General features: G+C 44.7%; 1 protein-coding gene across 2 annotated transcripts; it reads right to left on the bottom strand.

Annotated features, from left to right (window-relative positions):
• Positions 1-3,163: 3,163 nt before the first annotated feature.
• On the bottom strand, positions 3,164-24,680 carry Prdm1 (PR/SET domain 1). Of its 2 annotated transcripts, XM_021174900.2 has the most exons (8): positions 24,399-24,460; positions 22,933-23,011; positions 22,577-22,822; positions 16,112-16,231; positions 12,748-13,000; positions 7,014-8,119; positions 6,618-6,746; positions 3,235-6,206 (listed from the first exon to the last, which is right to left on the bottom strand). In XM_021174900.2, the coding sequence occupies exons 1-8, from the start codon at positions 24,458-24,460 to the stop codon at positions 5,631-5,633; spliced, it is 2,571 nt and encodes an 856-aa protein (XP_021030559.1). In that variant the 3' UTR covers positions 3,235-5,630. The 2 variants fall into 2 exon arrangements, with proteins under 2 accessions (XP_021030560.1, XP_021030559.1); XM_021174901.1 differs by lacking the exon at positions 22,933-23,011 and having other exon boundaries at positions 3,164-6,206; positions 24,399-24,680.
• Between the last annotated feature and the right edge of the window lie 364 nt (positions 24,681-25,044).

The raw sequence follows: 25,044 nt of genomic DNA on the forward strand, positions 1-25,044 counted from the left end.
CTCTCTCTCTTTCTTTCTTTCCACAGAATCATGGACTCTTCCTCAGAGTTAGGCAGGCTTTTCTAGTTTGTTAGATCATACATACTTTGTTTCTAAAGGGTCGCAGGAGGTAAAGGAAACTAAAGTTCTCCACCAAAGTCTTGTCTTGGTTTAGGTCCTCGGCTGCACATTGAATTGACAGATGCTTGGACTGTTGGCATAGAGGGGCTTGCTGGGATATCTTGGGATGAGCTTGTGTTTTTAAGTGGGATGTCTCTTCTTTAATTCCTACAAGTCGGAAAACTCTGTCCCTGCCTGAGGAGAACCCCAGTGTCTTATAAACCTCAGAGATAGTTAGTCTCCGTCTAAATCAATGGTTCTCAGCCTTCCTAATGCTGCAGCAGTAAAGAAGTTCCTCATGTTGTAGTGACCCCCAACCACACAATTATTTTGTTGCTACGTCATAGCTATAATTTTGCTGTCATGAGTTGAAATGTAAGTATCTGATGTGCGACCTTCAGGATGGGGTCACTGGTTTAAACTCTTCTGCTGTGAGCTTGTTTGTTCCCCTCCCACAGTGGAGAGCAGCTGGTTTCCTTTGTCCCCAGGTGAGTTTTCCTGATGCCCAAAGATGGGGCGTTTTCCTATCGTTTCACGAAAACACATTTTGTAAGCACACTGAAGAATCTCTTACCAAAATTACCCGGTGGTGCTTATCTGTCACTTCCTCTTTCTTTCTCGATAGGGCAGAGGAAAAACTCAAAGATGACTATGTCACACTTGTGCTGAATAACACCTTCTATCTTAAACACAGAGAGAGGGAAATGTGTACACCGCCAATCCTGACTCAGCACTTGGCAAGCCTGGAAGGAGCCAACTAGGAGAAGGTTCGTTAAGTTTATAGTATTCTGAGAAGCTGGGCCACAGCAGAGAAGATTTGCATAAATCTGGTTAAAAATAACCTTCTGGAATCTTGCTGCAGTTTTCGTCTGAATCACACCGATTAGGGCTGTATTGAAATTAAAATCACTTCTCACTTATTTAAGCTGTCAGCACTACTTTGAACACTTGGACTTTGGGGTCTTTGAGGTCTTGAAAAGGGATGTGGTGGGAGGCTTCTCCATGGGTTCAGAAACTCGACGATCATCTCATAGCCGGAAGTGAATTTTAAGAGGTAGCTAATTCCAAGAATGGTCTAGCTGAAGGTAATGAAATCAATGCATTATGGGAAAAGTGCTCCACGGTTGCGGACTGGCTCATGGAGTGCCTTGAAACCTTCCTCTCATTGAGCATCTTTTAGCTGCCCCTCTGCCCTCCTCTCTGGACAACCTCCCTGGAGGCCTGGTTTTATGTTAGTAAGCCTTCTCCATGTGCATCCTATTGTTTTTCCTCCCTCTGACCTAGCCCTTTCTCATTATCTTTCTTTTTATTCTTTTTCCTTTTGGGGGGGGGGAGGGGAAAGACAGACTCTCACTATATAACCCTGATTTGCTTGGAATTCCTTATGTAGAGCAGGATGGCCCTGAACTAAAAGAGATATGCCTGCCTCCACTTAAAAGTATTGAGATTAAAAGTATGTGCTACCACACTTGATACACACACACACACACACACACACACACAGAGAGAGAGAGAGAGAGAGAGAGAGAGAGAGAGAGAGAGAATAACATCATTTACATCCGTTTATGAGAACAGAATTATTTCATTTCCCCCAATGAAAGACCATCAAGAAATGTGCTCATAAACTTCTATGATGCACCACGTATAGTCTCTATATTGTAATACGATAGGGAATATTTCTGCATAGCTTTTATGTAGCTAAGGAAATTTAAAAAAGAATTAGTGACTTCTTGAGACTTGCTTTGCCCACTGAAGACTATGTAACTCTAACAGTCCAAACTCTGGCAGAGGGGCTTAGACTCCTGGTGGGCGTTACTGTCCCACTCAACTCTATGCATAGTTGTTCCTGAGATAGAAAACAAGACCTCATCTACCGAAGAATGATGATTTATGTTAGCAGTTGCTACACCCTAGATATTAAGGAGGCTCTAAAAAATATATATATATATAAAATATATATATAACCACAATGGTTCTGCAAAACTTAGGCATCTAACCAGCACCACTTGGCACGTTAGGATAATAGGGTTCTGCTTTTCTTAACTGCACAGTTGTATGTGGCAGCATTTCAAATTCTTGGTACAAGATGGTTAAGTGAATTAGGAAGAAACCCTGAAAGCAAAAGAAAACACAAGGGAATCTGGAGGGCCGAAGTGTAAGGAGTATTGTTTTCTCAACACACAGCGTGGACTCATCAAGTTGGCCATGGTGAAATGGGAGCCACGAAAAGCATCAGAAAGGGGGTTCCAGATCCTTCTCGAGAGAGCAGTCACGTTTTAAGACCCATCTCCTATTTTTATCTTCCAAAGGGAATCACTTTGACTTGTGCTGTCTCTCTCTGGGGGCAGGTTAGGTTCTGAAACATCCATGACGAAGAAAGGAGTCTTAGTGTCACCATAGGATCCACCAGGCTCCGAGCCATGCCACCAGGAAACCTGATCTTCACACTAGTTCGGGGGTTAGTCAGCCTTTTGGAAATTCACATCAAGTACCCGAGTTGCAAACGAGCGTCCCAAGTTTGGAGTGGTGGTGGAGGAACATAGGGCATTTCTTGTGGCACATTTTGGGTTAGCTTCAAACCACAGAAACAATACTAATGTCAACAGCGAGAAAGGTTTCTGATCCCAGCTTCCCAGAAGTCCTCACCCACCTGCAGGCTGTGAGTACATACGTGCCATTTCTGAAATAGACCCTAGTCTTCCTTAGTTCCTCACTATGACCTCAGGTATACTGATACACATCCATAACTCATAAGGAGGGGAAAACTGCACAAGACTGAGAGTGATGGCACAGCACCCTGAACACACTTGGTCTCAGGAACTAAGCAGCGTCTGGCCTGGTTAGTAGTTGAAATGGGAGCATGAGATAGTTCAGGTCAGTGATGTTCACTTGCTTACTAGGACAGCCCACAGAAAGGGGAGATACTGGGCATCACGTCATATTGCTGGAAAAAGGGGGCGGGACAGAGAGAGAGACAAACTGAAAATTCTTGGCGACGTGGCTCAGTGACCCTGTGGTAGTCAATAACACAGGAACATCTTTCAAGACACTAGACAAGCATTGGTAAAGCATGAACATTTATATTTTAATTTACATTTTGACAATTTGCACATAAATAACAATGTAAACCAGTACGTAAACATAAGATAGTTTGTTGTTCTAGCAAAGTAAAAAGCCAATAACTTTGGTCAGTTTTAACTCTGAGGAAAAAACAAACAAACCAACCAACCAACCAACCACTGTTCATTGTGGGCTCAACACTCTCATGTAAGAGGCCTAAGAGGAAGACAGATGGCAAGAAAAGCAATTGTCCTTGTAAAAATCCTCCCAACACAAGAAAAGCACAGGAGGAAAACAACCCAAGTTCACTGCAAAGAGATCGTATTTGTATTTGGTGTCAGTGTCAGGTCATGCTTTGGTTAACCTACAATTAAGTGAGTATTTTTCTCAAATACAGATGCATCCAGAAATGTCAGTCTTGTTGGGGCTGCAGCCCAGTGACAGCTTGCTTGCTAGCATGTGGGGAATCTCTGGTTTTGATCCTTGGAAGGTAAAGAGAAAACCCATCTAGCTAGTCACAGCAACAGGTCAGTAAGGCTCTTGGGTTTCCCCCCAGAGGATCTGAAGTTTTCCCTCTTTGTAAGTTGATCTATATATACAAAACTCTAAGGTAAGCATCAGACTGGGCAGTGAGCATGAGTCAGGGTTCCAGAGGAGGGAGAGGAAGAGGAAGAGGAGAGCAGAAATAGAAAAATGATTTTTATTCTGTGACCCAACTGACACACATGTAGCAAGGCAATCAAATGCGACTGGATGGTATGATGTTTCTATCCCTCCCGAGATGCTACATGCCCTCACCTCTGCACTGAGGTGCTCTGCTCTCTGGTAGTAGGCAGGGTGGCGCCCAAGCACCAAAGTCATAGCGAGGTCATGGAGTTTTAAGCAAAACTTCAGAGAGATTCTTTTTGCTCTTAGGAAAAAATAGGTTCTTTTACATGGCTTGGCTCACAATTTAAGTGGTTATAAATATATCATATATACACATGGTATAGTGGTATAAATAGGTTCATAAATATACAGCATTCTTTATTACACCTTGAACACCAACAGGTAACCTTTGGGCTTAGGAGAACACAGGACCGAACCACCCAGCCTACCATTTGGGAGCACACACGCTCAGCTGGGTAGCAACTCATGAGATACGACATTAATTCCTGCACTCCTACTGGATACACTCAATGAGGTAATTGTTGAACACTTTTGCAATGCCCTTTCATCTTTAATTAAGTTAATTATACAATGCAAAAACACAAATACTGAGAAAAGCTGAGTTTTACAGATACAATACAGTTGATGCGTTGGGGGCAGGAATGTTCATTACCCGCTTAACCTAAGATGATAAGAATACCCGTTTTTACTTTTATTTTTTCTGTTCTCTTTGCTTGCTTGTATTTTAAGTGTGGCCTGAGCCTTTCTACATCAAATCCTTCTTGGTAGGGCACCAGCTTTGTGCAATTTTGATATTAAAAACAAAAACAAAAACAAAAACAAGCCAACAGCAAAATGACAGCCAGACTCAAAGCCCCCAACCCTCACACACACACACAATATCTGTGCTTTAAGACAGATCTTCTGAACACGGCTTTTTTTTATCTTCTTCACATTTTCAGATAACACCCAGGGATGCCAAAGTCATATGGCCACTCAGAATGGTCATGTGACATTGGGAGACAGGTTGGCAAAGCCTTCCTGTCACTGTTTGGTAAAATTGTGACTAGGAGGAGGAAAACCAAACCATCATTCTGATACATAAAATATTTTTCTTCTTCCTTCCCCTCAAATTATTGCTCAGCAATTCTGCACACGTATCCCCAACTTATAGAATGTCACTCAGATTGTGTGATCTTCTGAGTTAACACACCAACCACATGACTTTGGCAATATCAAAACCTCATTTTAAAGCATTATCATAGAGATAGGTTGCCTGAAATCACAGAGCTATCTTCTAAGTCTCAGGCATTTAAACAGATGTGTAGAAATTATCTACAAAGAATGGCCACAGGACAAAGATACAACATTTATACTCAAATTACAAGGAATCTTTCCAGTCATTGTAAACTTCTTTAATTATTGCTTTTTGAAAGATAAACTGTATAATAAATTATGAAGAATTATCATTGAAAAAATAATTATGACTAGGCAATAGTTTTAGTAATAGGAAGGCGCTATGCAAACATATCCACACAAATATTCAAAATACACAGGTTCAAATATATAGACATGGCTGTAAATAAGTATATATATATTTATAATATGTATATATGTATATATAGTGAGTCTTTGCCTCATTTATGCCCTGAGATTTTGGTAACATTGGAGTCCTTCTTTAATTCCAGAGAGGTGCAGGGAAGCACCCGGTGCCAGCGGAGCTTTGCAGATCTGGAGTCATGTACAAGCAATTTGCTAAAGGCACCCTGATTCACCAAGCCATACCCTAAGAAGCAACACGAAACACTTATTTTCTGAAAATCTTAAGGATCCATCGGTTCAACTGTTTCTTGTTTGACCTTTACAGGCACCAGAGGTAGTGGGTTGCTGTGAGGCAACTTCATGAGGGACAGGTCCGATGACTCATAGAGGCTGCACCCTGAGGAGAGGAGGCCGTTCCCCATGTTTCTTTGCAAAGACACTTTCAGACTGGTTTCTTCTTTCTCTTTTCTGACCACAGCTAGAATCTCCTTCTCCACCATGGAGGTCACGTCGACACTGTCCTCCATGTCCTCAAGACGGTCTGCATTGTCGCTGATGTCGAACCTCTCGATTTCTTCATTGATTCGGGTCAGATCCTCCAAAGGCAGCCCAGCAGCTGGGCCCGCGGGGCAGTTGCCCTTCAGGTGGACCTTGAGGCTGCAGAGATGGATGTAGCTCTTGTGGCACTGGGTGCACTTGTGAGGCCGCTCCCGGGTATGCAGTCGCTTATGCAGCTTCAGGTGCACAAATTGCGTAAACTTGGCAGGGCACACCTTACATTGGTAAGGTTTTTCTCCAGAATGCAATCGAAGGTGGGTCTTGAGATTGCTTGTGCTGCTAAATCTCTTGTGGCAGACCTAAAGTGTGAGGGCAAGGGAAGGCAGAGAAAGGGCACAGGGAAGACCAGATTAATTGTTTGCAGCGGGAGGGGCAAGGCAGGCCAATAGCCAGCAACCTCTGCAGACCAGAAGCCTCTTTACAATGCTCATGCTGCGGTAAGGGGTCTTGGGGGGGGGGGAGCTGGGCACACAGTACTCTGAGGTACTGTTTATCTGAGGACATATCCCCACCCACTGAAACTTGACTGACATCCACCCAGCCATCCTCAGTATAGCCTGTGAGTAGTCACAGAGGTCCCAGGAGCTGTGCAGGGCCAGCAGCCTAGTGCAAGGCGATATTTTTTGTGTTGTTGAAACAACACAGGAAGACAATTCTACAGCGATTTTTTCCACAGAGGTCAAGAGTTCTACCCAGAGAATACTGCCCACCTGGCACTCATGTGGCTTCTCTCCTGTGTGTACCAGGTAGTGTTTCTGCAGGTGGGCGAGCTGAGTAAAACCCTTGTTGCAGGTCTGGCACTTGAAAGGCCGTTCTCCACTGTGCACTCTCAGGTGGACCTGGGGAGAAACCACAGGGGTGAACTCTGGGGTTGCAATGAGGCCTGCCTGCTAAGTTTCCCAGAGCCAGGTGTGTATAATGCAGATGCAAGCATCTTAGGAAAGACACTGAGATAAACCCTGTATTTTCAGTATTCAGCAGACCCCAGTTCAGGCTCAAGCTGGGTCTCCTATGGCTCAAGTGCACTCAACAATGCACGGCCTGGCAGCCAAGGGCAAACCAGCACGGGTCTGTGGGCAGAAACCCGCGGGGGTCTGGAGACCTACCTTCAGGTTGGAGAGCTGACCGAAGGTCTTGGCACAGACATTGCACTCATACTTGATCTTGCCGTTCTGTTTCTTCAGAGGGTAGGGAAGGGTCTTGTAACCAGTCATGTTTCGTTTGTTTTTAATGAGATTCATGGCTCCGTCAGTGCTGGGGGCCGCCATCACTGATGAGGTAGCTTTGGGTTGTACCACGTGTTCTGACGTGGCCGCAGTTCCCGCCGTTGGAGATCCGCTGGGGGGACTACTCTCGTCCTTCATGCTGGCTGCAGCCCCGGTAAGGGAGAAGGCACTGTGGGGTGCTGGGACAAGCACCTCTCTGGGGTGCTCCGGTGGAAGCAGCCTCCGGGCTCCATCAGTAGGCAGGGAACTCGGTAGGGAAGCTGGATTGAGCATGGGATGAGGCAGGTTGCCACCACTAAGGAGGTTACTGTAGACGGGATACAACCTAGGGAAGAGGCTGAAGTTGTTGATACCATTGATGTTGTTCATGGTGCTCAAGCCATTGGAACTAATGCCGTACGGTGGCAACAGGAACTTGGGGTAGTGAGCATTATAAGAAGGAATAAAAGCTGGTGGGAGGTGGGGGGCAGGTGCATAGCCAGGGTAGGAGCCCAGACCCTCGGAACCATAGGAAACATTCAAGTAGGAGTAGGAGTCCCGGTGTTCTGGGAGGCCTGGCGCCAGGGGCGACACTGTGTTCCCCGGGCTGCTGTGGGGGCTGGAGCTCTTAAGGCTCTGCTCCGGGCTGCTGCTCGCAGGGGGACTTGGAGTTGTGGAAGACGGAAGGGGACTGTGAGTTATGTAGGTGGGTCTCTCCATCCCATAGGCCAGGGACGCTTTCAAAAAGTCTTCTGGAAGAGGTGCCCGGATAGGATAAACCACGCGAGGGTAGAAGGGCATGTCGGGGCTCCCATTTTTCCGAAAGCCATCCATGTCCTTTTCTGAAGTGAAGGGTGAAATGTTGGAACGGTAGATGTCCTTCCTTTTGGAGGGATTGGAGTCCAGTTTTAGGATTTCTTTCACGCTGTACTCTCTCTTGGGGACACTCTTTGGGTAGAGTTCATTTTTCTCACTACTGTATTGCTTTGGGTTGCTTTCCGTTTGTGCTAAAATGAAGAAAAAAGGGCGGTTACTCACAGGGCTGTAGAGAACTGAAGTGAAATCAGAAAGCCATTCTCTCTTCTTGAGAAACCCTGAGCAGCAGCAAATACAAAGGCTAGACACCTGGCCCCTAACGCCTCTCACTCCGGAGGGAGGGCTCTGGGCCACCCACTCAGAAGCACTGCTCCACTTCCTCCAAGGGGGTGGGGGGGAGGAATCGGGAACAACATCAAACCCTGGACAATGGCAGCCTCCACAGAGCCCAGTGCCCCTTGGATGATCTCCTTCCCTGTAGTGAGAACTAGGATAGAAAAGTGCTGTTCAAACTGGAATGGGCAGAGTGTTCACTAAGATAGGGTGGAAAAAATACAGGGGTGGGGGGTTGTCACAGGTTAATAAGTCATTCGCAGTTTACCTAAAGGAAATCAGCATGCTGTGCAAACTTAGATGAAAGATTACAACTAGTTTTAAGTAATGAACTGTCATCAATTTCCAACTCGATTCTCTTTACATAGGAACTCCATAAGCCCTGTTCGAATTGCCTGTACCAACTAGAAGGGCATGGCGGCTGCCCCTTCTAGCCATTGCTCGGCAGTGCGAGCATTTCACCAAGGTTCTGGTCTAACCAGACTACCATCTGGGCTGTCTCCTGGTATCATGAGGTGTGACAGTCACCTCTGCCAAACCACGACAGGTACTTCCCAAGCCAGTTCAATTACTTATAGCACCAAAGAAAACAGAGACAGCTAAGAGGCAAACATTTACTCCTAGAGACAGCATATATGCCCTGGTCAAGCTCAGACAAGGAGAATACTGTCCTAAACTATCCATAGTTATGTAGGCCTAATTCGCAGGAAAAGCCTCACTCAGCTCAGCCTTCCTGGGCCAAAGATAAAACACATATGATGCACAGGCTGAGTTGTGTTTCTGGGATGCTCATTCAAACAGGCACTTCTCCCCAGGATGCTGAGAGAGAGCATCATTAGTTGGGGGGTGCACATGCTCGGAGTAGAAACAAGATTCTTGACCTCCACAGTTGAAGATCTGGTTTGGAATGACACTTAAGACAATGTAAAGAAGTATCCTTTGTGCTCTTATAAAACAGCCCTTTGGGGCTTAACTGAGAAGGAACTCCAAGCTTGCTACCTGATAGGTCTGAAGATGAACTCTGTGGAAGCCAGAAGTAAAGCTTTCAGATCCATTCTCCAGGCTGACAAGCTGGAGGGATTTGATGCCAGTCGGAAAGCGCTTTACAGGACGTTATCTCCTGCTGGCTGTTATCAGTTACTCCTGGGTAAGCCAGAGCCCCAGAATAAACACCGTGGACAACACTATCAGGGGAGATGTTGATGGGGTCAGTGACAGAAAGCTTTCTGAGGGAGAGCAATTTCTCAAGCCTCTCAACCAAAATAAATATCCCCTTATCAGCCCAATATCAGTCCTTCGGGTGAGGCCCAGCAGGCAGGAAGTTCAAATTGTCACTTTTGTTTTTTAAAGCTAAAATGGTAAAGGAAGAGAGAGACAGGTTAAGCTGGAAGACTGACAGGCGAGGCATCCCACAGTCACAGGAAGGGATTTACTGGAGGTAAGACAAAAAGATAATGATTTTAGAAGCACCCTCAGGTTAAGAGAAAAGAAGTTGTGCGCCCATGTGCGTGTGCATGTGTGTGTGTGTGTGCGCGTGCATGAGCGTGTGAGAGAGTGTGCAAGCCTGCTTGTGTACAGCCTTCCTAACTCTGCTCCTTTTTTGCTGGGGGTCTGGGGGAAGACTTATTGTGCAGTCTCAGTTGGTCTGGAACTTGTTATATAGATCGGACTGGCCAAGAATTCAGAGATCCACCAGCGTCTGCCTCTCAATCACTGGGATTGAGGGTGTGTGCCACCACACCCCTGTCTGTGCCATTTTTTTATGTGGCAAATCACATCAAAGACTCATAATGTTTTTGTAGTAGTCCCACAGTGGAAACTTAACAAATGAAAGCTGTTAAGTATAAAGAATTGGGCTTTCTTCCAGTGCAGGCCACAGGTCTCTCTTCTTGCTAAGCACTTTAGTTACTGAACTGCTGTGAAGCTAACGACTGAACCAAGAAACAAAGAAGTCAGAACTTTTCATGTTCTCCGTGACACGCATAATTTAGTGTTTGGTGGCTCTGTCTTTAGAAAACAAACCAACCAACAAACAAACAAAAAACAGGCTGAGAACTTATCCTGAAGGAATGCCGGCAGCAAAATGTCAGTCTCTAAAATACTTTACAGCTGGAAATTATAGACTGTATATGAAGGTACATTTTGAAAGCTCATCCTGCAGCAGCTGACTAATCACAGGAGCTGATATCATTTCTAACTCTCCCACTTAGCAGCTTGAGTTAACATGAAAAAGAAAATCAAGATCTGTTTTTGTTCTTAAATCTTAAGTGGCTGTAGGCGGACAGAGTCATTTCAAGAGTGAGCTGCTTTGGAAGGTTCTGAATGGCTTAATTATGCCGACTCACATTTTCGATCTATAATAAGCACCCCCAAGACTACAAGAAAGAACCTAGAAGTTCTGCAGTAGGCAAAACAAAGTCTGTTTTCAACTGAAACCGAGAAAGCAGATTAACATTCAGAAGTCTATAATTTGGTCAACTGATTTCTAGATGGGTTAGTTAGATAGATAGAAAAAAAAAATTACCAAAAAGGTTGGGAGGGCCAGGAGCTAAATTTAATAGTTCCTTTCCACATTCCTCTCTCCCTTCTCTTTCCTGTCAGTTTGTGATTTCTGGGGACTTACATTCTTTCATTAGGTTTCCATCCCCTGCACCCCATGGTGGAAGTCCTTACGGAGATTCTGGACAGACCTCTATTGTGCTTTAAGCCTGGAAATCTAGCACAGCCCATCTTGGACACTCGATCTGCCTATTAGGCCTGATGAAATGCTGGAAATTTTCCTGATCAGAGTGCCAGTCATCAGTGGCCACACCTGGGCCAACAGGTTTCACAATCAGGAGCAAGAGCCTTGCAGGGCAACTGAATGGTTAACTCTCTTTCTGTCCTAGGAATGTCAGACAAAGGAGGTGCTCCTGTGACCCTCAGAAGACTCCTGCATCAGTCAAAGGGGGGGGGGGTCTCTGAAGAGCAAAGCTGTCATTTCATAGCGTGATGAAACTTACTTCTGGACACAAAGAGTAAACACAGGCATTGGGGGGATGGGGGGAGGTGGCGGGGGGAGGGCACAGGCCTGTGATCCTAGCATTTTGGAGGTGACAGTGGTATCAAAGGCTCAAGGCTTTCCCTGACTACCTATCAAGTTTGAACTGAACCTAAGCAGCATGAAGGCCTTGTCCATAAACAAACAAACAAACAAACACCCAAAGCAAACCCAAACACACGAGGAGAGGGCTTGCTGCTATCGGGCAGGTACCTACCCACCATGCTTAGCGCAAGGGTGTACGTTGCTGAGCTGAGGGCCCGGGGCAGAAACACTATATTGTGAGCCTACCAGAAAGGTACTGAAGCTAAGATTTTCAGAAAACTGAAAATTCCTGAGAGCACAAGCATTGTAGAATGAACATGGCTAGCGAGACACTGTCCTTGGTCTTAAAAGTTAAAATACTAAAATTAATATTTCTAGTGCTTCAGTGGTAAAATATGAACTACATTTAGTCTCCAGGGAAAGCAAATGAGACTGAATAGTAGAAACTGGGTAAAGTCTAGCTTGGAAGTCTCTATAGATTTCTGGACATGTTTACTCAAATTTCAGAGACTATCAAAATGAAAACTTTTAAACCTTCAACATCTAGCTTTCATGGGAAGATGGTCAATTGAAAAATGCTGTAAGATTCAGCAGTATAACCCAGAACACACACCCCGAGTTAAAATAGAAGTTAGAATTTTTTATTCTTAATTCTTAAATTGTTCCTAAAGCTACCTGAGACTGACTGAAGAGGGAAAGCTTGCTAGAGGGCATGACAGTAACTTTAGCCAAAATTAAAAAAAAAAAAAAAAAGAAAGAAAGAAAAGAAAAAGTAAAAGCTTATAAACCTAAGGAAGCAAGAATTTGTCAAGATAAAGAGATAGGCGGTTACCGTAAGCCTGATTGAAAGATGAGATCAGTCCCCTTTACCATAAGGAAGGAAGCTCAGATATGACATCTCTTAGGGTTATTCACTTAGACTACTTGAACAATTATGACAGTTTTTTTTTTCTAGAAAACAGCTTTCCACATTAGATCATGGCTTTACAGGCACACGTATCTTCACAAGATTTCAGTGAAAACTCAAAGCTCTGACACAGCACAGCAGGAAGGGACTGCAGCTGGCGTGTTCCACATGTCCATACGCATTGGGACTGTGCCTACAGCCGCTTGCATAAATTAGAATCGGAAATATACTTCTTCCTGTAACTTTCTGAAAACAACATTCTGTATTGGTTATTTTATACAATATATGTAATATGTATACATTTGATGATTACGTCTTATAATAAGGAGTAGGGACATTAAAGAATGTTTTTCCTCTTCCTCGTCTTAGCTAAAGCCACCTACTTAGTCCAACACAAGACGAAGCCATATAATTAGACAACATGTTATTAGCTCACAGGGGCAGAACTGACATTACTGGCATTTTTAATTTTTTTTGTTCTGTAATCCACTTACTGAGATTTATCACTGTGAGCTCTCCAGGATAAGGATAGTGGAGCCTCTCCGCAAAGTCCCGACAATACCACACAAGAAGTTCCTGGTTGGCAGGGATAGGCTTAATAGTGTAGAAGTAGATGTTCATCCCGTTCTGACAGGCAGCCAGGTTTTGCTCCCGGGCAGAGTGAGCTGGATTCACGTAGCGCATCCAGTTGCTTTTCTCCTCATTAAAGCCATCAATAAAGTGGTGGAACTCCTCTCTGGAATAGATCTGTTCAAAGGAGAGGATAGATGCAGTGTGAAAGACAGCCAGCCGGCTGGCCCAAAGCGACCGGGAAGCTTCCCTGAATGGCTCAGAACGAACACAGGCGAGCAACCAACGCTGTACCCATGACACTCCAGGCCTCATTGCTGATCTGGTGGGACTCACGCTGAATCAGCAGAAATGGGGGAGGAAACAAGGCACGTTGTGCTAGTTACCTTTCCATTTCAATTTCATGGTCTTCTCATGTTGGGGAGGGCAGTGGATAGCAAAATAATAATAATAATAATAATAATAATAATAATATCCCAATTAACAACAGCCGAGAGTGGGTGAAACTACCATAAAGAGGTACTCTTGCTACAGTAGCGAATATCGATCAGGCGACTCTGCTCAGCCCAGAGTTCCAACTCTGCTGACTTCTAGTGCTTTGAGTCACTGGGCACAGCAGCCGAGAGGACTGCGTCAAACTGAGTCTCACCTTTTTTCTATGGCCTCTGTACTTGTGTTTCCTACACCTCCGCCCGCCCGGGGCTTAGACTCTGCAAACATCCTCCACCCCCAACCCTGAGTCCCACAGTAACACTTGTTCAGATGAATACTTGGAACCCTGCCTTTTTGTGGAAACACTGGGTGGGGCAAAGGTGAACTTCACCTGCCATAACAAAGTGAGGCACTGGCACGGAGGCCAAAGTTTGACAGCCTATCGCGAAGTAACTTTTCCTCTTGGTAAACACAGGCGGCCACCCTGTGCCTCTTTCCTGACAAAGGGGTAGAGAGATTTGCCCATATCTGTGAGGAGGGTAGCATACACGGTCTGCACACACAAGAGCCACGAGTTTGGGCTTTTGGAAAAAGAAGAGAAAGAAAATATATGGTTCTTGTGGAGAAGAACTCAGAGTCTGTCCTTCAGCAATGCTACCTCTGACTCACAGCTGTACTCACAGTGCTTGGTTAAAGGCATAGTTAAGATCAGGGGAGAAATACACTCCCCTACTGAAACCAAGGGGTCAAAGACTCACTCCTTATCCTCTCCAGAAAAGCTCCTCTCCTTGAAGAACCACCGCCTTCCTTCAGAGCAGAGAGCTCTCTTTACACACAAGACAGTCTCCAAGAAGAACGGCGCTTCCATGCTCACCTCAGGGAGTTTGCTCTACAGGGCTATTTGCTGTATTCTTAGTCACACACGGGCTGTGTGACCGTTTCTGTATTTCCCTCTAACGTTATCAGAAATAAAAAAGGAACTCTGTCCCTTTAACGCAGGCAGTAAACAGCAGAATCAGTCTCTTTTAAGAGTGACTTCCTGTGAATTGTGAGGGGGGGTGGTGGTGCGTGTGGCTTCATCAAAGCAGCCTGCGAGAGCTTCCGCGGTGTGTCTTGTTAAGAGAAAATGTAACAAGACCGACTGGATTCTGCTATCAAGAGGGGTTTTCAAGTTTGTTTACTCTGACGCGCAAACTTCCAGGAACAAGGGGTTCCATCGCCCTTACACCAGGGCGGAAACAGCTAGCAGAAGGTGTGCTGATCCCAGTAGGCTTTCCATGGCTACGGTTTACTGTATCCTTGTTTAAAAAAAAAAAAAGGACCTTGGATGTCGTGAAAGTCACACGCACCCCAAGAAAATAGCATCATGCTTTTGTAAAAGGCACAGTGATACCAGCCTTTCCATCCAGTATCAAGAAGACTAAACACAAGCTGATTCATACTACAGTTACAAGAAATGTCACTGCTTTCTCAACCTGAGCATCTCTGACTGTGTAATTTGCATGACACCCTTTCATTCCTCACAACAGAGAGATGTTCCTATTCCTGCTTGACAAATCAGGATCTTCCAACCTGTGAATAGATTCATTCCTGTCTTCCTTGCATGTGGACAGCCGACTTAAATAATTCCTCCCAAGGGAAGCCTTCTAGTTATTTAGTCTAATTCTTTTTGTAAATCTTTAAATGGGACAGCGGGGACAGTAATGGGAGAGCCTTTGGTGCTTCTTGACCGTTTTCAGAACGACAGTGTCAGATTGTCTTCATTCATACCAGCTGAGGCCAAGATTAATCTACCACTGGTGGCTCTCATCTGAGAACAGCAGTAAAGGCAAAACCGCTCATAATCTCAGACTTCGAATCTTGGAGCAATATATTTTAACACCAACCAAGTATTAAATAAATAAAAATTGAGAACAAATACTTAACAAGACTACAGCTGCAGCTGTAGAAGTAGTACGTTTCTGGAAACAAAGCCTTCCTAGCTGAAGACAGACTCTCTCAGGAATAAGTAATTTTTTAACCAAAGTCTTTTTCTCATGTAATCCAGTTTTGGATATTACCATTTCTCTGGGTGGTGTATATTTCATGTCTGTGTGAGGAAAACAGCTCACTGAATTTGTATAAATAGCTCTTCATTTCTACACTGAGGAAAACTGAACATGCTAGAGACATCTCAGAGAACAATTTTTACCCATGAATCCCATCTCCCAGGTCACCTCAGAATCCTCGCTAACCCTGACATTCCAAAGGAGATAGCATAGGCCAGACCTTTAGAATAGTTATTCCACCTGAGTCTACAATCTCAGACACACGAGGATTTTCCTCATGCTTAACAACTATGATACTGTCAAATGTAACCGGTTAATGGTGCAGATGGATTTAAATAAAACTAGCTCCATGATCCTTCCCAGTTCCACTAACCTACCATCTACCTCTCTTAGTGACATTTGTCTTCGAGATCAAGTTCACTTAGGATAACTCTTCCATTCAAATGAAGTTAACTCAGCAAGAAATCAAGAAAGGGTGAAATCTAAGCCTCCAGTGACTCATTACTACTTCCTCGAAGAGAAATGCAAATGAGCCTGCCCTTGAAGCAAGCAGCAAACTGTTTCCTTTCCTCACAGACCTGTATGTAATGAGTTGCAAAAATTGAGATTCACAGGTAGTCCACATCTAACCACCTCCATCCAGCTAATATTCTAGGCAGAGCGTTTAACCAGTTCTACTGAACTTGCTCAGAATTCCAGTGTTTCCCTGGGTGAGCCCTGCTGTGTTGAAAAGGAAGTGAGCCTGTTCTTTAAGCTCCATTTACCCCCTATAGTGAAAAGTCTTAAAAAAAAATGTTTTCTTACTTACCCGCCAAAAATACTTCCTGTTGGCATTCTTGGGAACTGTGTCATTGGTGTAGACTTCACCGATGAGGGGTCCAAAGCGCGTTCCCTTCGGTATGTACTCCTTACTAACCACGCCAATAACCTAAAGGGAAAAAAATATGAGGCCATTACTCAGACTCTGAGATGGCAAGCTAGCTCGCTGAGTGAATTGATAACCCAGCACGGCACCATCAATGCCTCCACAGTTAGCAGTAAGCTTCATGAGAGTCATCGTTTAAAGTCATCCAAGTGCTGAAACTGAAATAGTCCAGGGGACTGCTTTCTAGTGACTGACTCGGCTCTATGGCCTCTCATGGTGGAAGATCAGAAGATGAGCATTCTAAGAGAATCAAACGGCCCGAGAGAGATGTCAAGATTACTGCCTTCAGTTTCCTAGTTCCCTCCTTCTCCCTCAAACCATAAACACCGTGCTTGAGGGAAATGCAAGAGTTTTAACCTCAGAAACCAAAATAATGCTCTTTAGCTGTTCCACAGAGGCCGAGGGAACCAGAAACCAAACACATTAAGGTTTTTTTTGTTTTTGTTTTTGTTTTTTTTTTTGTTTGTTTTTAAATTCCAGATGACATCTCTCTCCCTTTTTGCTTTTAGCTCGTACGGCTTCTTTACTAGAAGAAAGATCTTTCAAGTAACTTTGTTCTTCTCTAACATCTACTCAATGGTGGTCAGAAGTCCCTCTTTGAAATGGAATATGTAATGAGACTGTGGGTTCTAAAAGATGTGGCTTCTAAGATCTGAGGAAATGACCTTTTCAAACTGAAGGCCTCACACACTCTTGACTCTGTGGGGTTTGCTGAAGAAACACGTTAACTATGGCGACTCTTCCTTGAGCATAACTTTTTTTTTACTGTATCAAAAAAAAAAAATAACAATACAACTCAGACACAAACCAGGAAGTAATTCAAATGAGCCCAGAGTGACTCTGTACCCCTTTCACAGTGCCAGGTGAGCCAGGGCAAGGTAATGCACAGCATTTATCTTTACTTGGCTTTTTTGTTGGTGGCTCTCCTATGATTATATTCCTGAATGGTAGGTGCAGAGAAGCAAATCAATGTCTCTTCAGGTAGTTTGAGTAGAAATCCAAGATTTGGGCTGCGATACACACTGGTATCCAGCCTCATCCATAGTTAAAACTCGGGTCTAGTGTGGAATAAACACACGTGAAGAGTGGGGACAGGCCACTCTCATGACAGGTGTCCTTTTATCATCCGATGCCATTTTGTTAAATAATTTAATATTCAATACATGTTAACAGGGCATTCTTAAGACAGGAAAGGGGAGAGGAGAAATTCTCTATATCCAGCACAATTCGAAACAGATTCGTTGAGTTAAAGGTGTTATTTTTGGTCCTGTTTGAATTTGTGGCAAAGGTCTGAAGAAAGCAGATGTTCGTCTCCTCCTCTGCCCTCGTCACATCTGTCTAGGCTTCCAAGACACCTCATCATTGGTGGTGTCTGCTAGTAGCCTAACTTTGGGGGAACAAGAGCATCTCAGAGCAGAGACTCTGGAGATAAAAATTTACACAGAAAGCTTGACTACGCTTCCCTGGTCCCAGGCTTGTTTGGGTGAATTATTGAACCCACTCTGTAAAATCCATGGAATTGTCTTCTATAATACACAAATTATTAGACATTTACATTTGAATGCTTATTCCATAATATTAAAATGCCAAGCAGGAAAAACAAATAATGCCATTTGTCAGGGAGCCAATAATTAGCAGCTGATAATTTCAACATATCCACTTTAAAGCAGTAATTTTAAGAAAGGCACTCGACTGGTTCATCAACTTTGTTTTAAATTATAGCCTCCTGCGCACAGTTTCTTGGGAGCCAGAGCTTGATTACCAACATGGAGCAGTACAATGAGGTCACAGCTTCCCTTCCAGATTGCCATTCTCTCTACAGAAGAGACACTTGGTTTTCACCTACCGATTTTAACGCTAACAAAACACATTGTCCTGTGGCCAAAAGGAAGTTATTTAGAATCTTGGGGGAAAAAAAAAAGAAAAAGAAAGAAGGCACAAGCTATCTAGTACCTTTTAGGCACAACTACGGAGTTGGCACCGTAACTGTTTAAGTCAGTGTTTGGAGCGCCTGCCATCTTTAACCTTAAAAATGCAACTCAACAGACAAGTCATGTGAATGAGAGAAAAAGGAGTCACCAGCAATTCTGGGGTGGCTTCAAGTCCCTGCCACTCTGGAGGCAGAGGCAAGAAATTAGTGAGTCCAAGGTCAGTCTGGGAAATATAACCAGACCAAAATGCAATATTAGATTATTTTTATGAGTACAATAGGACCTTAATATTTAAAATTCCTACTATACACAGAGCTGAAGAACATGAGGAAATTCACACTGATAGGTAAACAGAGACACACAATTCAGCATTCTGAGGTTAGAGGAACCCTGTAGCTTCGAAATCACCTGTCTCACTAGGTGTGGTGTGGTGCATGCCTCTAATCATAGCATGCAGGTAGATCAGCAACTTGTGGCCTGCGTGCCGACTACAGACATCTCAAGATTCTATCTCAGAAAAGAACATCAAATAAACCACCTATAGCCACCCCAAGTTCAGCATGCTAACAACACACAATAAACCCCTTCACGTCTAATCCATGTCTGATTCCTTAATCAAAGAAGACATAGAAACTGCAGCTTAGGTTCTGGTGATTGTGGGGTGTCTTAGGATGGGGATAAGAGCCAGGGTTGTTCTTAATGGAAAGTAGGAAACAGATCCAGATGAGTATCTTAGCCCAACCCATCTTCCTAACCCATTGTTTACAGTGTCCTCCCCTAGGAACAAGCAGAGGGCACAGAGAAACTTGACCTGTGCTTTTGAGTTGAGCACTGCTAAAAAGACTAAGAGTGTGCCTCACCTAACTGAGGAAAGAAACTTCACTGGAACTGACCAGGGTCCTAAAGAATTACTCCTGGGGACTGGCTGCTGTGTGCCTTCCCTACACCCATCAGGAAGAGAAAGAGGCCTCCTGAGGCTGCCCATGCTTCGGCCCCACGGAAGCTCTTCATGGCTTGCTTTATGTGCGGAGCCGACCCCTTTGCCACCTGGGCACATCTGTCTCTGTCAGTGGCGTTGGCTATAGGACACAAACTGGAGCTCAGAGACAAAAAGCAGAGCTTCTTTTTAACTTTACAAAAGAAAGATTCCTACAGTGCAGGACGGAGTGAGTGGGAGTGGGAGTACAGAATGAAAGTCGGATGATAAGGACAACATAGGTCTGTTTGTTTGCTTTCAAAACAAACAGCCATTTAGAGAGTGTTCATACAGGAGCCCAGTAGAAAGCAGGGGGATTTGAAAGGAGACACTATTCAGTTCCAAATGTGGCCTGAATTTCCTCACTTCAAATTAAGGTTACTTTAATTACTTGCTGTTTTTCCCCTCCCCAAATCTCGCCCAACAATTAGATTTCCTTTCCTGTATTTTTACTATAAAGGTATAGACCGAGATATCAAGTCTATACTTCAGTCCAGTTTTCAAAGGAATTAGCAGGTGTTTTTGAAAGGTCTCCTGCTTCATGTTATCTTTATATGAAGGGAGATGTGGTGGCACTCTGGCACATACTACCAAATAAAAAAGTCTGGAGGTGGAATTGCATGTTGTGCTGAGATTCCATACAGATGGCTCAATTTAATAATGGACTTCAATCAGGATGGACACCATGTCCCTAGATCTGCCTGATGTTTGTCACCACTCAACTTCAGACCAGAGTCAGAGGAGCCACACAGTGCCTGAGGACAAACCACCTAAGCTGACAGCAGAAAGTTGTCCTGGATACTGCTCTCCCAATGTCAAAACTGATTTTTTTTTCTTATGCAGTCAAATATTCAAAGATTATTTCAGGAGGACGAGGGGGAAATCCCACGGAAGAAGAACCCACCGGGTTAAACGTTCTAAAAGTTTTGAAGAGTGTGCTTGTACTTGGTTTTAGATCTGGAAATAGGAAGTAAGAATGATCAAACGGCCCCAATAAAAGAACAGAATGATTCTGAGCCAGAGCTAAAAATTGATGTTAAGATCAGAAATACAGTTTGCATGTTTTGTTTTTAAATCAAGGGGGGTGGGGGTGGGGGTGGGAAGGTGCTGACACATAGCACAGATTCATAATGAAAAATGATCTTGTTTTTTTTTTTTTAAAAAATCCCCAGGATGTCAGCACACAGTACATAAAGTAACAGCTTTTGCTATCTTAATGAAAACATTTAAAGATGGGCAAGCCAGGTCAGTCAGATAAAAGCTACACGTCGAAAGGCCTTTCCCTGTTTCCACAGCTCATGGAACTCACAGAACTAACTGAACAATGGTAATGTAAACACTTCCTCCATCCTAGATGCTTCTGGCCTGGAACTGGTTTGCAGCTATCACACCCTCAATGGCTCAATTCTGTCCTCTTTCACCACCCCAAGGGACCTGTCCCAAAGTTCACAACAGAAGGAGCCGGAGAGAAGGGAAAAACAGGCCCACATTTGGGTGTATGCTTAGGATAGGATGATGCTTAAATTTTGTTTCCTGGCGGCTTTCATGATTGAGGACCAAAGAGGTGCTACCACAACGATTTGACTTTTCTTTTGGTAAAACCTAGAGCAGGCTCAAAGAATCCTGACTTTCTATGTGTTGTGAAGGACACCCTGTCAGAAACACAAGTACTGCCTCTTTCTGGTTGCTTAACATACAGAGATGGGAAGGAATTCAGCAGAAAAGAAAAAGAATCAAACAGGCTTAGTGAAAAGCTGTGCCTGAACGATGCTAAGATAAATAAAGCCACAGTGACACCAAGAGGGACCAGAGTAGCATGAGCTAGAAATACCTGGAGCAATCAGAGAACTTTGCTCCCAGTCTGTGCCTGGCTGTAACTCTAGCCTTCGGGGAAGCTGACTAGCTGAACCTTGAACTAAATGATCTAATAGCATAACTCCGTTCAGCCATGGTTTTCAGTAGAACAACAAAAATTGAAAAACTTTATAGGGCTGAGCTGAGAAGGACTCTGTAGGAGAACAGGGCCGATGACCAAAAACCAGGACTCTCTATTTCTATCCCAATAGGCTACAGAGACAACAGGACATGAATGGCCCCTTTTGAAGGGACCAGTATTTAGGCAAATCTGATGGGGGAAGAACACACTACACCTTTTAAAGCCACAGCCAGACCTCAAATACCCAAACAAACGCCACATTGACTCCATGGGTTACATACTCAGAGGCTTTCTGTTGAGAAGAACATTGTTTTCAGAAAGAGGTATAATTAAGGGTGACCTCTGGGGTTACATTTTTTTTTTTGGTGGTATTTATACACAAACTACAATTTAAAATTTGCTTTTCATAAAACACAACACTAGTTTCCCATCAGAAATAGAACAAAGAGTGGAACTTTAGTGAAACACAAGGTAGAATTCCTCTCTTTAAGTTTAGCTCTCTGTCTTTGCCACCTCCCTCCTTCCCCCCAAACACTGAACTGAGACACACAAACAGGAAAGAGACAGTGTTTCCCCACCTCTGGAGTTTCTTTCCCATGTTGTCGCTTAGGGAAGGCGGAAAGTGACCTGGCACTTTCATAACGCATAGACCTAGGAGCAAATCTGGAATCCTTACAACACAGAATCCCTCCTTTCACTGCTCCCCAAAGACAGCAAGGATCAGAAACCACAGCACTGTGGGCAGTGGTGATGGTGGGAAGTCTCCTGAGGGCTAGCCTCAGCAACTTAGCCATCAGGAGAGCAACTGCAGCAGCCAGATTCTCAGAGCAAGAAGTTATTTTGCAAATCACTTCACAGCCGACTCTAATTGTTATATAAACACAAATCAGGTGCTCCTCAGGTGCTCTGTGTCTTTGATACAAAGAGTGTACCCACTTCAGAAGCCATAAAACATGGACCTGCCGGCCTGGCCCAGGCCAGGGAGCTGCCACAGGTTAAGGGTGGTTAGTGAAGTCATCCTGACAGAGGACACTTTTACGTGACCCTCTTCCTGGTTAATGCCATCACTTCAGTTCATAAACACGTCAAGGTTTTGAGAATAATTTTAGAAACCCAGCTAATAAAGCCGGCTCGTTAAAAGAATAAAGCCATCTCATGAGCAGAGGAAAAACTTTTTCTAAGGAAGTTTCTTTCCTTTAAAGCTGTCATCCAAGAGGGCCAGCGGGTGAAGCACTGAGCCCTTTACGATGCTGCCCACCAGTGCTGCCAGTTAGCTTTCCCAAGACATGTCAACTTGCCAAAAGATTTAACTGTTTACTAATTAGTATAGAACAGCTGAAAGGAGGGAAAAATGAATAGGAATTGGTTTGAAGAGAAAGCAAGGAAAACAGCCACTGGAGCGATCAATTATTTGCCAATGCATATAAATTCTCATGGTTCTCAGAGATAGTAGTAGGAGAGCTGGCCCAATTACCAGTCAGACTTCAAGAAGGCAGCCGGCTTACCTCTTTGCTGTTGTTGGCAGCGTACTTGAAAAGCAGGTTCCTTGGTAAGGATGCCTCGGCTTGAACAGAAGTACCCCCGTCGGCGCCGGAATCCCAGGGGTGGTCGTTCACTATGTATGTACACTTCTCCTCAAACTCGGCCTCTGTCCACAAAGTCATATCAGCGTCCTCCATGTCCATTTTCATGATCCCAGTCTCTGCCAGTCCTTGAAACTTCACGGAGCCGGAGCTAGACTTGGGGGCAGCCTGGAAGAGAAGGGAAAGGCTTTTAATCCCCATTGTCCGGCGCTCCTGTGCCTCCCTCTTAGAGGCTATGACTAACACGGTGCTCTGAAGACTTTAAAAGCTTGGAGTACTTGTACAGTTGAGTAAGAGTCCAAAGCCGTGTAAAGTAGACTGCCTTGAAGAAGCACGGTTTTAAAATGCAGCCTTTGGCTGAAAAAAAAAAAAAGTACATGTATATGGTAACCTCATCGGGAGAGAAAGAACAGCTACCTTTGAACAATCCTTGGCTTTATCACTCAAGGCAGAAATGTGTTGTGGGCGCTGCTGCGTCCTGTGTCCCGGGACGCCCGGGGTCATGGCCGCCAGACCCTCAGAGCTGTGGAAAAGCTGTCTCAGAGAAGTGTCACAAACAAGGGGAGGAAGAGGCAGGGGCGCTGCCTGCGTCTGAATGAAGCTAAAAATGGAAAACTCGTGTGGTGCAGGAGCGGAACCCAGTCTGCCTTTTCCAAATGGGGAAAACTGAACTTTCCCACCAGCTCCCTAGCGAAGCAACTTTCAAAACAACTGGGTCCCCTCCCTCTGCCGCGCGCGCGCGCGCGCGCGCGCGTTCAGTCTCTTTCATCCTCCAGCAGGCAAGCCTGAGAGGGGTTGCATCCTGCCAGCATCCTTAAGTACCAGCTTTCCCGAGCTCCCATGGACCACAGGAAAAGAAAAATTGGAGAAGAGGGAAACACCCAGCAGTTTTTTTTTTTTAATCTGTGGGCATCTCGAGCCAGATAGGAAAATTAAAAACATAAAAAAAAAAGTCAATAGAATTCCCTGAAGAGAATTCCTTTAGGAGCCCTCAGCCACAAATAGCACTTTCTATTTAAATGTGAAAGTGCATGAATTCCCAGAAGTCACTGAAGTGGCACAGTTTACTGTAACTAAAGTTATACAGAAGACTTGGGGATCCTCCTCTTATCTGCCCTCGGAAAAAGTCCTTTCCAAAGAGGAAAAGCAAGAAAGATAAAACAGCCTCTGCAACGTAGACGCCGCAGATAAAAATTAGGAATAAGGATATCCATGTAAGAACGCGCGCTTGTGAAAATGTAAACACAGTACAGCGGGAGTCCCTCCCCGGAGCTGGTCTTTACAATTCGTCCCTAGATACGACGCTCCGAGAAGGGGAAAGATGTCCTTGTCCCGGGTACAACTTAAACTATCTTATTCTTATTTAGTTCCAACACGTAAGGTCATGTTGGACAAACGATGTTAAATACAAATGAAAACCTAAGTCAACCCGGGATAGTTACAGTAATGTAAAGGCAGCGAGTGGCGAAGCGGACAGGAACCACTACTGAAATTTCAGTGAGTTGACAATTATGTCTAGAACTGAAAGGGTTAATGATTCATACGGAGGAAAAGAAGTCTTCTAAATGTTTGACAGTGCTCCGCATACTAAAACAGAGCGCTGGTATCTACTGAGGTTTCTTTCTTTTTTTTTTTTTTTTTTTTAAAGGGGTGGGGGGGGGAGAAAAGTTAAAAAAAAAAAGGAAAGAAAGAAAAAGGGATAAAAAGTTTTAAATCGTATTAAAGACAGAATCTGGTTCCTTACCAAGGTCGTACCCACACGTTTTTCGAAGAGAAGATCCAACATCTGAGATAAGCCTCTCTCATGTCCACCCAGTCCACATCCTCCCGCGTCCCTGCCGGGCTGAGCAGTACTGACGCGCACCTCGGCGGTCCCTCCTTTTCTACGGCCGCGGGCCGGGCTCGCTCCGGGCGGACAGGTGCTGCGCGCTGCTCTTGCGTCTCCGCGACACTGGAGGGCCGAGTGTCACGGCAGCAGTGTCTGTGCGAGTGAGCGAGTGAGCGAGCGACTGACTACTCTTCCCCCTCCCTGCCCTGCCGCAGACTTCTTTACCAATACTGACGGTCTGATTCACTCCTACCCGCCGCCGCGATGGGGGCGTGGCCGCACCTGGCCAGCCCAGCCGTGCAGCGTGGGGTTCAGGGCTTCCCCCCACCGACTGCGACCCGCGGCAGCTTCCTCTGTTTGCAAATGGATTTCAACAAGGACTGGGAATCTTCTTACTTCCCTTTGCAGGCGCTTGCCCTCCATGTTTACCCACACTACGATTGTATTCTAAGTCCTCCGGATCGCTAGCTTCCTGTCGCGGCAGAGCGGGGCGGGGTGGGGGACTCCTCCTCAAAAGAAAACCCTAGTCACCTAAACTCGGTGTCTCAATTACAGGATCCGA

The sequence above is a fragment of the Mus caroli genome, chromosome 10 (assembly GCF_900094665.2).
Source record: "Mus caroli chromosome 10, CAROLI_EIJ_v1.1, whole genome shotgun sequence".
Classification (NCBI taxonomy): Eukaryota; Metazoa; Chordata; class Mammalia; order Rodentia; family Muridae; genus Mus; species Mus caroli.

Coding starts and splice junctions, on each gene's coding strand:
- Prdm1 (XM_021174900.2), bottom strand. CDS start 24,460: ATGAGAGAGGCTTATCTCAGATGTTGGATCTTCTCTTCGAAAAACGTG. Junction 13,001..16,111: donor ACAGGAAGTATTTTTGGCGG/GTAAGTAAGAAA, acceptor TCCTTTGAACAG/ATCTATTCCAGAGAGGAGTT. Junction 6,747..7,013: donor GTCAGCTCTCCAACCTGAAG/GTAGGTCTCCAG, acceptor GTTTCTCCCCAG/GTCCACCTGAGAGTGCACAG.